Consider the following 13,226-nt stretch of genomic DNA (forward strand, 5'->3'; position numbering starts at 1 on the left):
TCATTAGACTCGGCAGCTCAGACCCTTCCTCCCCGCTCTTGCCGGATTCCCGACTCCATTTTCTCGAGGGAGGACGTACGCAGCAGTATTTGTAGTCTTTGGGACAGAGACTGGGGCGAGGGCGTGGATTTGGTGGATTCGGTGGCGCAGGCTTTGCAGGAGTCTAGTCAGATTTGCCAGCTCGCAGCCCTACAGGTTCGATAGGAGTGGTGGGGCAGAGAGAGAGCTCTTCGGAGGGACCTCGCCTCCATTCAGCGACTCCAGCAGGCTTCCCCGGGCTCGGAGGAGCTCCAGATCCAGGCCCTTCGAGCCCGAGCCCTTCTTGAGGAGACACTCCAGCGTCGCTCAGAGTTTTTCTATCACGCCTCTCTCTCCTTCTGGGCCTGGAAGGGTGACCGGATGTGCAGGGAGTTCTTCAGGTCGCATGGTCAGAGAGCTGCAGGTGATCAGCTTCGGAGTCTCAGGACAGCGGAGGGACACATTATTACGGATCCGGGAGAGGTCTTGGGGTTGGCCACTGACTTCTACAGGACCCTTTTCCAGCATGAGCCGCTTGCCCCTCGTACTCGACGTGCCCGTGAGGAGGTGTGGAGGCACACCCCTTCCCTGGTACAGCCTAGCATGCAGGCGACGTTGTTGGCACCGTTCTCCACGGATGAGATGTTGGAGGCCTTGATGGCCCTCGACGGACAGAAATGCCCAGGAGAGGATGGGCTATCCCGGGCATTCTTCACCTCCTTCTGGGACCAGATCCATCAGCCCCTCCTAGCAGCTCTTCAGAGGATTTTCAGCAGCGGTTATATGCCAGAGAGCCTTTCCTCGGGAATGATTTGCCTCATCCCGAAGGGAGGAGATAGACAGGAGATTCGTCAGTGGCGCCCGATCACTCTCCTTACCACTGCCTACAAAATCCTCGCCAAGATGATCAGCGCCCGAGTTCGGCCTCTACTCCCAGACCTCATCCATGACACTCAGACAGGCTTTGTCCAGGATCGCAGTATCCTGGATAATGTCTTCACCTTTTCAGAGGCGGCGGAGTGGGCTCAGCATAGCGGATCACACCTTGCCATCCTACTTCTCGACTTTGAGAAGGCCTACGATCGAGTGGACTGTTCCTTTCTGGAGGGGACTCTGGAGCGGCTAGGTTTCCCAGCAGGTTGGATTCAGGGTATTTCAGCTTTGTACAGGACAGCCTCTAGCAGAGTCATCATTGGAGGCAGGATGGGTGAGCGCTTTAGCTTGGAGAGATCAGTGCGTCAGGGTTGCCCCCTTGCTCCTTACCTGTTTCTCTTCTTCGCCGAGGCTATGACCTACTACCTTCGGGCGAGGTCTACAGGGATCAGGGGTGTTCGCCTTCCACTCCGGGAGGACACGGAGCTCTTGGATTCGGAGTACGCGGATGACACAGCCCTGTTTGTCCAGGACGATGAGATGATGCTGGAGAGGGTGAGGATGGCCCTGGAGGTCTTCTGCTTGGCTGCTGGTGCGAAAATCAACTGGAACAAATTAGTTGGTTTTCTCACAGACCCCGGGGCAAGTTCTCAGTGGGGGAGGTTTTTGGGTTTCAGGTGGATCCCACGGGGACAGACAGCTAGATATCTTGGTTTTCAGGTCGGCCTGGACATCACGCTAGCTCAGTAGTTTCTCTCGGTGCTAGATTCCATCCGACGGAAGCTGGCTTTCTGGAGCACTGCTAAGCTTTCCCTTGCAGGTCGTGCCCTGGTAGTCAACCAGATCCTCCTAGCCACGGCTTGGTATGTGGCGTCCTGTTGGTGTTTCTTGAGATCCAGTGTGGCACAGCTCAGGAGGCTGGTTCGGAACTTCCTTTGGTCCGGTGAGGATGGCCTCAGAGATACCAGAGCCAGGGTTGCTTGGCAGACAGTCATTCTTCCGCAGGCTGAGGGTGGCCTGGGGGTCATCGATCCAGAGCTTCAGAGTCAGGCCTTGTTAGGCAAGCTAGTCATCCGTGGTTTGACCCCGGGGGGGCAGACGTGGAAGATGCTACTTCAGCAGGGGGTCGGTTCTTGTGTCCCGCGCCGAGGTGGAGAGTGGTTATCGTCCCTCAGGTGGATCTTCACTTCCGCCCCGCTCACTCAGCCCTGTTCCCCACTCATTCGCAGCCTCCTCATGGTTTGGAGGCGACTCCGTCTTAGTCTCATTCAGTCCCCGCCTAGCTGCTAGGAGGAGATCGATCGCCAGCCGCTTATTTGGAACGATCAGGTCAGAGATGCTGAGGGTCTTCAGTTGGGGGAGAGATCACATATCAGGTGGGAGGGTTGGATGAGGGGGCCAGCCCGGTCCCTTCGAGTTTGGAGGGACACGTACAGACATCTGGAGACGGCTGATCTCGCAGACGCAGCTGGAGGTGCACGAGGAGCCCAGGCGAGACGCATAGAGATCGACGGCGCGATCCCAGCTGATTGGTTGGTTCCACCTGAGCCTCAGATCCTCATGCCTGGTGACGTTCGTTGGCTGGGACAGTTCACCTCCCGTGGCATCCCACTGGTGGTCGCAGGACGTATGGATGACTCCTCTACTTCCTTCTTCGCGGTTATGGGGGATGGACGACTCAGGAGAGAGGATGCGCTCATCGACCCTCTACTCCCATGGCAGAGGGTTCGAGTTGTAGGCCTTTTTGGGAAGGTCTGGCGTACCGATCCTAGCATTGAGCAGGATCAGTTGCAGCTTTGGCGACTCTGGCTCTGGGAGGGGCGGGCCTTGTCAGAGCTTGATTGGGACCCAGGAGAGTGGAGTTGGCCAGAGATTGTGACAGGTTAGGGGCCGACCTCCTTCTTTGCCTACAGCGCACGACTCTGGGCAGGCGAGTTCTTGGGAGGATGCAGAGCCGCCCCCCCACCCAGCGGCCCAACTGGTATGCACAGGGTATTTCGAGGTTCTTTTTGCAGGCCTTCTGGACGGCCTTGTGGGAGTGCTGGCGGCCGTGGAAGATCTCCTACTTCCTGTGGCTTCTTGCCCACAAAGGTCTTCCAGTGGGGAGTTGGTTGCAGAAGATAGGCCAGGACGGATGCTGTCAGATCTGCCACGAGGACGAGGAGTCACCTAAACACTGCCTGTGGAGCTGCACTCGCGCCCAGGAAGTGTGGAGGTGGACTTTCGGGATTCTTACTCGCGCAGCATCGGAGCTAGGTCTGATCACTTGGGGCGCATTCTGTTGGTGCAGCACAGCACCTGGTTTTCATCACTTATTCGAGGCTTGCCAGCAGGACGCCACTTTCCTTATCACACAGGGGACGTGGGGGCCGCTCGAGGGTATCCCGCAGCACCTAGCAGAGGCTGATACAGGAGTTCAGGAGAGGCAGCCAGTCTGGGAGATTATTAGCAGCATCGCAGGATGGCACATTTGGACCTCGCGTTGCACGCAGATCCTCGGTGGCACCTCCTTATCGACTGCCCAGATCATGACGGATATCTGGAGTGAGATTATTCATACACTCAGAGGCCAGTGGGACCAGATTCAGGGAGATTCCCGGGCCGGCCAGGAGAAGCGGAGACGCTTCCTCCGGGCTTGGGACACACAGGGCCTCTTCTTCGAGCAGACTTCGCAGGGCCTTCGGTGGTGCTACTCACCACCCCATTGGCTGTTCATTCACACTCGCCTTATCCCTCCGTGAGATAGTGATTTATTTTGTACCTTTTTGGGCTGTGTCCGATTTGTGAACGCAGCCCGTCAGCTACAAGCTGACCTTTTGTATCTTGCTCTCGAAGTAATATAATTAGCACTGTTTTTTCGGGGGAAAAAAAAAAAGTATGAGGTAGCTCTCTCTTCAGCAAGGAAATTCTGGCATCATTGCAAACATACTCCTAATATCTCCCAAGCTGCCTTTGAGGTCTTGCATGACCGACTGTGAGGAATAATGAACCTCTTGACAGAAAGAGAAATCACTGATAGAGCTTGTGCATCCCTAGAATCCCATCTTTTCTGCTTTGCTGTGGGAGCCACTTGAGTAGTAGTAGTTGCTCCAATTACTTGTGCTGCATTTTGACCTCTACCCCTGCCTTCAGTTGTAGGAGTGATAGGTGTAGCCACTGAATCTGGCCTTGCTTCATCTCCATTGACATAGTCCCAAAGATGTCTGCTAACCAAGATGTTGCGTACCATAAAACTCCACAAGGAGTAGTTTACCATCCAACTTGTCCTCTTGCGAGAGAACACCAAAGATATAGTAATTCTGATTGTTTTGGGCCATGTCTGCCAAAAAATTGCTGCAAATGCACAAAACAGAATTCCCTTTCTGGGAATGAAGGTGTACACTAAAATCCCTGCTGGGATATCAATGCAAGTTGTTAACTTCCAAAAAACGCAGGCAATCAATGGTTCTGAATGCAACAAGACAGAAGCATAAACCCACTAGTATCTCTGCCAAGTGTTCCTGCAAAATACCTACAAAGTGTCCAAAAGCCCCAAATATAGGAGATTGGGTGTCGAAATACAAAAGACAGCTTGCTGTCTTAGCCTAGCAAAGGCTTTGACTGCACCCAAAAATCTTGCCAATGTCCAAAACTGCCAAAATAACACTGCAAAACTTGCCAATGTCTGCAATGTCACTCGAAATGAGTCCAAAATTGCCTGCAAAACTCCCAAATTGCTCTTTCATTGCACAATTGCAACCCAAATGCAAAAGCCCCAATTTCTTGTGGGAAATTGCATACAAAAGAGGGTAAATAGATTGAAAGCCCCAAATGTTGGAAAATTTGCACTCTGCCTGCAAAAGCCCCAATTTTTGGGGTGAAAGTGAGCAAAAATTGGAGCAAATCCACGAAAAGCCCCAAATTTGACAAAATGCCCAATACACAAAACGTGTCCAAATCTGCCCACAAAATGGCTTGCAAAGCAAAAATTTGCCTGGAATTTGATTTACCAACCAATGGCTCCCTACAAAATGCTCCTGCAAGAAGACCTTGAATGCACACGGAGGCTTGAGGAGACAGCGGGTGACACACTCCGTACAAAAGTACGGAACTATACGGAATGTACAGGTAGACTGTACGGACGGGTATGCTCTTGTGTACTGACATGTTCAGCTCTTGTGTACGGAACAATAGAGGGCTCGATATTCCAATCTGATGGTCATGAGCAGGTGCAGGTCTGTACGTACAAATAGTTACAACAAGTCGGCCTGCTGTATGGATCATGTGCGTTGTAGGTGGTTGTAGCAGTGACTGTGCGTACGGATGGCGCTATCAGCGCATGCAAGTATGGACAAGCGTATGGCGCTTGCAGGCGTGGGGCTGTACGGAATGGAGCAGTAGCACCGCCCGTGCAAGAATACTATACGAATTGTACGGACGAGCAGCTGGTCAACCGTATGGATGTATGGAGAAGCTTCGTTGGAGATCTGTGTACGGCGCAAGTACCTATACGACTGTACGGAATCAGTCCGTACTGAGTGTACGACCGATAGCGCAACTGAACGGGCTTGGAGATGATGGTGGCAAGCATGTGACAAAAGATGGCAAGCAGCAGGAGTAGATTCGGGAGCTGGTCCTACTCTGATACCAAATGAAAGAAAAGAGCAGACAACAGAATGGAGCTAGTGAGCTGAAAGCTAGAGAGTGCAATAGAAGAGTTGAACGAAGTACAAGAGGGGTAAGGTTTTGTCTAAGTGACAAAACCTTATCCTATTCACTAACCGTAGTTAGTGAACTAACTGTGGTTAGGGGGAAAAATCTCTAAAAGAGGGAAAAGTGCCCCTAACCCACTTATTGGCATTACATTGGTCACTGCCTAGAATATATCAATAATTCTAACAGGGTGATATCCCGTCATTAATGTTCCTTGAGATCACTCAAGTGCCATCTTCCCATTTAGACCTACCCCTAGTCTATGACCCATGCATCTACCATTCAATGCACCTTAATGCACCCTTCCCTTCCGATTGCCCCTAGGACCTAGACACGTGGGTGCACATCTTTATTAATAAAATATGTGTTACATGTTCAAATTTGATGCTGTCTGAAGCGGTGTCTCTAGCTCGACTAGCCCTATCTACTCAGATGATCCACTGCCATAACAATTTGGTCAGTGTCCATCATAAATACAAATAATGTTACACCATTAAATTGGCGTATGATATATAATAATGTTCTAATGTCTACTACTTACAAATTAGTGATTTCTATTGCCATACTATGCCTCTTCCTAGTACATAACCAAATCATGTTTAGAGCGGTTGACGATGCCTCTATATGCAGGATGAAAATTTGGTTGTTTTCAGGCTACAAATACGAGAGGGTTTTGTGGGGATAGCTGCTCAAATATAAAAAGCAGCCCACATATTGGAAACAGAAATGGACAGCATGAGAAGGGCTGTTATATCAAGTTTGCAGAAGCAATACATTGGTCCAGATGATGCCTTGGCGGTTCAGCATACTGATGGAACAAGCCTACATTACCGTGACAATGAAGCGGGCCTGATGGAAGTGTGGTAGACACTTAATAGATATTTTGGCAGACCACAGATTTGAAGCAGAAACCAAGAATCCTAACAAGTGGGAAAAATGTTGGAAGGATATTTCAGATCATATCCAATGGATGATGAGGGAAAAATTCTTTATGATGGCATGCACCATGCCCACACCTGGCTGAAGATGAGGATTCATTTTGGAAGCCCTACACATGGGCAGCTTTCAAAGACCTCATAGGTGTCACAGTTTGAAGGAATTTACAGCGGTACAGCCCAAGATTGAAGGCCTTACAAGTGAGGACTGATGATCCCTGGAAGGTTGAGGAAGCACAAGAACTTGTCAAACTGTTTGAGCCTGAATATAGCATCTATGATGAACATGACTTTCAGCTTGCTGTATTTGGGCAAGACAACATTGCCAGAGATGCAGTGGATATATGGAAAAGCAATGAATGCTCCCAATGTAGGCAAAAGGGGACAGCAAGGCATAACGATGCGTGCAAAGTAGACTCCATGGAGACATGCAATAGCCATGTGATCTTGGAGCTTCTTGATGATGAGCATGCTAGGTGGGATCAATGGTTACATGACCCGGGAGGTGCGACAACATCTAGGGCAAAGAACTATCCTAGTTTCTCTTTTGACCTGTTGCAGCATGTTTATTCTACAGCAGAGACTTTTGGAGTTAAACCATCACTTGCAATTTCGAGGACAAAATTATATTGAGCATAATGAAGGCCAAAAGTTGGCCAAGTTAGTGGGGGTTAGGGTTATTTGTACTTGGGAGTGTTTGCAAGATAGAGAGGTCAAAGGGGATAAGGAGTAATATATAAGTACCCTCCCCTCATGTTCAATGTACTTTTTGATGTGACATTAATCCTATCTATTCTCCCTCCCTTCTCCTCGCAGCCTACTCTCTCTCTCTCTCTCTCTCTCTCTCTCTCTCCCTCCCCCCCCCCGCCCCCCCCTTCGTCCACCCCATCTTCCACTCTCTCTTTCTCTCTAATCCCTTCTCCTTCCTGCTCCCCCTCATTCTCTCTCCCTTCAGCTCTTCTATCCCGTTCTTTAATCTGCCCCTACCCCCTTGTCTACAGTATGGGTGTAGTTTCGGTAGGAAAATTTTTTAAGTGTTTCAGTTTTGCATTTTGGAAACCATTTTGTTTTGGAATTGAAGCCGTTTCAGGTAACGCTGTTTTGGTCGGAGTATATAGCCTTATTACAAGCAGTGGCGTGAATTTGGCCTTTCTGTAAAAGTGTCTGGTTCTGTGTAGTTTCCACCGCAATTATTGTAGTTCCTATGTGTCACATTGTGTCATTATATTTTTAGAGACGAGATTTAAAGTCAAAGATTTGGGGTTACAGGATGCACTTCTGTTACTCAGATTATGTCTTTTATGCTCTTCATATACTTTAGTTCTCCACATCTTCTTTTGTTGGTGCACATTTTGGTACTATTGTGCTCCTCAATCATGAATATTTGTGACTGTTCCTTCGTCTCCTTTGCGTGGCAATTGTATTTGAAGAGGGTAGAAACCTTCAGAGGATGGGAGAAGGTAGTTTCCACACCACCTGTAGTCAATATGTTTTCCTCCATACCTGGCCCGTAGCAACAATTCACTGGTTCAGTTTTGTTTTGAGTTGTAAAGCTTTTAATTCTGAGACATAATTTTCTGCTCATTTTGTCCCTCCATTGTGTAAGTTTTAGAGGATTTGTATCTTTGATAATCTAATTTCCTTGGGTGATTTTAATATTTGAAAGTAAGTTTTGGAATAGAGCAGAGTCCTGGGCTCTTAATAAGTATTTTATTGAGAATGGCTGAACTTTTTATGTGATATCCTCTTATTGCGCTGTGTTTAATTGGTCTTTGTTGAACATGAATAGTTGATGGATATCAACGAAAGCCCAATATACTTGTTGTTGAATCCTGCCATCAATCATTCACAAAAGGATTTGCCAATCACTATTCACGAAAGTGGTGAGTTGTATAGCCATTGCAGTACTTTTTTGCAATTGTTTTTTTTCGTTTTTTTTCGACTGAGTTTTATTTTCCTCTGATTTCGCTTGTGCAAGCTTGCAATCATTAGAGTTTCTGTTTTTGCAGAGCTACATGTTATTGAAGGAGTGCCATCTCTAATATTTGTCAGATCGAGCTATACTATAGAGGTATACTCACTTTGATTTCAATAAAGAAATCTTATACATGCAATCTTCAGGTTTTGCTTATATCTGACATTCAGACAACTTTTGTGGCAGACGGTTGAGGCTGAACGCATTTCTGTAGATCATGTTGCACACATTAAACCCTCTGATGGAAGCTCTACTGCCACTCAATGTGAGATTTTTGTCTGCTTCAAAGCATTGCTCATGTTTGTCCTTCCAGTGTGAAGGTTTTCTTAAACCAATACTAAAACCCTTTTGCTTCATTTGGCAGTGGCAGCACATTTGACCAGCATTCATAGTGCAGTCAAAATGCTGAACTGCAGAATCAGGGTGCTCCACCATTTCCTAGTCTCCATGCAAAAAGGTGTGTTTCAAGCTTATCTCTGCAGGATTGCTGTTATGCCTATCTGCTAAGGTGACCTGTTAAAGAGAGTTTTCTGTTTTACCACATTGAACATGCCAGATTTTGTGTATTTGCAAGCATCTATGGTCTGTTTTTCAGCGGTAAAATTTTGATTGGATTTTGACCCTCTGCTCCTTGATGGAGTTTTTCATAAAGTGGTGTATGCCATATTGAAGGTGGTACCTTCTCGCTTTGTCTTGACCTTATTCTCCGTGGGTTTCGCAGACAATCAGAGGCTTCATTGAGGCATGTGTTTGATGCCAAACACGCTGACATCAAACCTTGTGACCCTACAACTTGCAGTGATCTAGATTACTAATGGAGATAGGGGCAGAGGACACCATGTGAAGAGCAATGTGAGAATCCACAAACTGAAGTTGCAAAAATAAAGAGTAAAAGAGCACAAGGATCGTTGACATGACAAAAACCTAGGGGAACCCCAAACTAGGGTTAAAACACCCCCCCCCTAACTCAACCACTAATTGTGGTCAGTGGAACTATCCTTAGATAAGGGAACTAACTAACTATTACATTGGCATCCCTTCGCCTTAATATACCAATATCTCCAACCCCCTGCAGTGGCAATGTCCTAATGTGCATCTGATATAGCAAACAGAAGTAAGCCCAAAGCTTCGAGGAAAGCTTCACACTTTTTCTCTAGGTAGAGCCTTTGTGAAAAGATTTGCAACATTAGTATGTGCGGGCATGTGGATTTCTATGTGTGAGAGCATATGTTTATACCATGGTCTACACCTGCTGTTACGTCATTGGGGATGTCATAGCAACTAGCCCGTGCTATGCTTGATGGAGGTTATGGTTTTCAACCTTATGAGTGACTATCATGAGATTGAAACTGCACACTGTGTTCATTTTTAGAGGATGAGTTTGGGCATGATCCCGGATTCATCTAGATATATATTATGATGTGTAGGACAGTAGATCAAACTGATCTCTCCTGCATGCAATTTCTCTGTGACATAATGATAATGCATCTCAATGTGTCTTGTGCATGCATGATGCACAAGATTCCATGCCATTGACTGTCATTGAGAATGGGAGTAGATGGCTGCAAACCACCACGAAGGTCTACCATCAATCTCTTGAGCCATACACACGTTCTAATGTAGTAGTGAAGGTTGCCTTGTACTCAGCTTCACATGATGAAGTTGCATGGTTGATTGTTTCTTACTCAACCAAGAAATGCATGTTTCCAATAGACAAACAATTTCTTTAGGTGGAGTGTTTGGTATCGTAGTCCCCAGCCCAATCGGAATGACTGAAAACATGTAACTCTTAACCACCCCCTTGGCATAGAACAGACCAAGAGACCGAGTACCTTGCAAATACCTGGAAACACACTTTAATGTTGCGTCTTTGCTCAAGTGGGATATATGGAACTGCCGTGGTAATTGAGGCACCCCTTCTGTTTGAGCCTTTGGCAACCAACCTTGCCTTGTACCTATCAATTGATTTTCTCTTGAACTTGTACATCCTTTTTATCCCAATACCAACTCTTCTATGGGAAAACCCACTAGTTCCCATGTACAGTTTTTCTGGATGGAATCAATTTCAACTTCATAGCTCTGTGTCTTGAGTTCATTGACTCAAGCATCCACAAAAGTGTTGGCGCATCTGTATCATATGGTGAACTCATCCAAGCTGTAAGCATAGTTTACTCCTCTTGTTCCTCTGAACAAGCTCTTGCCCTATTGGAGAGAGGGATTGAAAGTCTTTTGTCCTGAAGAGTTTGTGTAACAGCCACCTAGGGACTGCTCTGGCTTCCTGTGAAGCAGCTATCCCGTTGTTGACAGCTTCATGCACATCCTCATGTGTGATAGACTCATCCTGAACCTAATTGGAAGCATCCAAAGGCTGCTGTGCATCAGCATGTGCAGGCTGAATATTTTGATCTTCTATTGGCTGCTCTAAAGTGCTTTCAACTGCCAGTGGAAGTGATCTTTCAAACACATCCTGAGAACCTGTATGCAGCTGTCTATCAAACAAGTTCATTGGCTGATTTGAGTTTCTGCAAAATACACATCTCTAGTCTGTTCAAACTTCTGCAACCAACAAAAATGAACTTAAGGGCCTTATCATCCATCTTACTTCTCAACTGCCTGTTCAAATGTGCATAGGCTGTGCAGCCAAACACCGTCAGGTTATCAACCTTGGGTTTTCTGTTATAACAAGCCTCAAAGGGAGTAATTGTTTTTAAAGGTCTTGGCTGGGCACCTGTTCAAGATATGTGTTGCTCACCTTATTGCCTCCATCCAAAATGTGTTAATGATGTCTCTAGCCATTTCTATTAGAGGCCCATTTTTTTCTCAGCAACACCATTTTATTGAGGTGTGTACAAGGCCGTACGTTGATGCTTAATGCCTCTTTCCTTCAAGAAATCTTTGAAGGCATCTGACATATTCTCCCCCCTATGTCTGTCCTTAAAGTTTCCACGGTATGCCACGCCCTGACTCATTCTCAGGCATAGCCACAACTGTGCTGATGAGCCCGTGCCTCCTAGTGTCTTGATGAGAGTCTCAAGCTCATCGATGTAGATACCAAACAATGTTGGTGACAAAGGACAACCTGTTTGACTATGATCATGCTTTTGGCGGCCTCGTCCATCTGGTGGCCATGCAAACCCTATTTGAAACTCCTGCCCAGATGATCCCTTGATGGTACCCTAGATCTTGTAGGCGTAAGATGAGACGTGCATATGACACTATGTCAAAAGCCTTGCGGAAACCACAAAGCAGCACTAAACCCTCTGTTTTAGCCGTACATAGCCCGGGGCGGATCAAGGGATCAGAGAGAGAGAGAGAGAGAGAGAGAGAGAGAGAGTACTCATTCATGTTTCTGTGATTATGCTTTGACGTTTGTCTTGTAGGGGAGATCCCATATGAACATTCTCTTTTGCGGCAAGTTTCAAGTCTCCTACGCAGATTGCCTGCTATAGACTCTGCAAAATTCCAGGATGACTTTCTAATGGTAATCTCCAGTGGGTGCTGGATACTCTTATGCATGAAAATGTCTGCTCAATGCTCAAGCATGAGTGTTCTTTTGAATTGACATAGCTCTCATATATGCATCTGGGTTAGGATTTTCTGATGTTGTCTTTTTTCAAGAGAAGAAAGGTCTCAGAAACTTTGCTTTGCTGTTGCAGGAATACAATGATACACTTTTGATGGCTTATCTTGCAACAATAACAAAGTGCTCAAGGTATGTTCTGGTAGCCGATTACAGATGGCAAGGGACAATATTGATATTTTAAGATCAGTCTCCAACCTATGTCGTGTTAACAAGTATAAGGTGTTAAACAATTGCCATGATGCTTAGCTTACTACCAGACAAAACGTTTTAATATTTATTAGAGGGGTATAGGAGCAATTCCTTTAAGGTACATCTGCAATTCTTGACAATAAGGGGGAAGGATAATGTGGGGGAAAACGATGCGGACTAACATACTCTGATTTTGTCACAGCACAATCAATGAGCTTGTGGAAAAGTTCAATACAGCTTATGACAAACAGACCAGAAGAGGAGGCAGGACCTCATTCATCTAGTAGGGTTCTTTCGATGACATCTTGTAGCCATATTAATTGGCTCTGAGGCCTTTTTGCTAGTCATACAGTACTTAGATTATCTGGGTTGGGCTGATTTTCCTCTTTGGCTTGAAAAATGGCTTATGTTACAAAGTTCTTACGCCCTCCTTTGATAGGTGAAGCACAAATATTCTGTAAAATAATTTTCAAAATTTGGGATCTGAGAAATAATGCTCTAATTAGAGTTTGCAGAAGTCATTTGTCCTGTCTGGAGTTGGAAAACGTTGATGCGTCTGACAAGGAATAGTGAGAATATGACGGTAGGAAAAAAACTTAAAGGCAAACTTACGGGATTTGGACCCACCATTCTCGTTGCATGTGGCTTTTTCTGTGACTTAATTATCGGGTTGCTTCCTTCATATGCTTCCTTCAATTCTGCATACAGATTTGTATATCCTGCAAGTGCTAGCAAAGACATTTTTACAAACATGTGAGGCTTTTTTGAAGTGATGGCTTCAAGCACGTGATTTTGGAAAACGTAAGCTTTTGAGTTGAGGATTGTGATATACCTCTCTTTTTTGAGTTTCAACCTGTGCATGTTGTATTTTCTTTTTATTGATGAAAAAGGAAAATGAAAAACAAGGATTTGCTGAATCTGACAAAATCAGGTCATATAATGTGAGCAGTGACATGCTATT

The 13,226-nt window shown here is 46.2% G+C and overlaps 1 protein-coding gene across 1 annotated transcript in view; it reads left to right on the forward strand.

Moving 5' to 3' along the window:
- LOC147896835 (COP9 signalosome complex subunit 6-like) overlaps positions 1-13,017 on the forward strand; it is a 30,807-nt gene extending 17,790 nt beyond the window's left edge. Inside the window, exons 3-9 of the mRNA XM_087381393.1 lie at positions 8,308-8,401; positions 8,528-8,589; positions 8,680-8,758; positions 8,858-8,950; positions 11,874-11,974; positions 12,150-12,205; positions 12,468-13,017. Of these exons, the coding sequence (XP_087237519.1) occupies positions 8,308-8,401; positions 8,528-8,589; positions 8,680-8,758; positions 8,858-8,950; positions 11,874-11,974; positions 12,150-12,205; positions 12,468-12,549 (567 nt within the window). The 3' untranslated portion in view covers positions 12,550-13,017. The remainder of the gene's footprint in view (positions 1-8,307; positions 8,402-8,527; positions 8,590-8,679; positions 8,759-8,857; positions 8,951-11,873; positions 11,975-12,149; positions 12,206-12,467) is intronic.
- Positions 13,018-13,226: the final 209 nt, after the last annotated feature.

The sequence above is a fragment of the Dipteris shenzhenensis genome, chromosome 11 (assembly GCF_047967505.1).
Source record: "Dipteris shenzhenensis isolate YYH24624 ecotype China chromosome 11, Dip_SZ_1.0, whole genome shotgun sequence".
Classification (NCBI taxonomy): Eukaryota; Viridiplantae; Streptophyta; class Polypodiopsida; order Gleicheniales; family Dipteridaceae; genus Dipteris; species Dipteris shenzhenensis.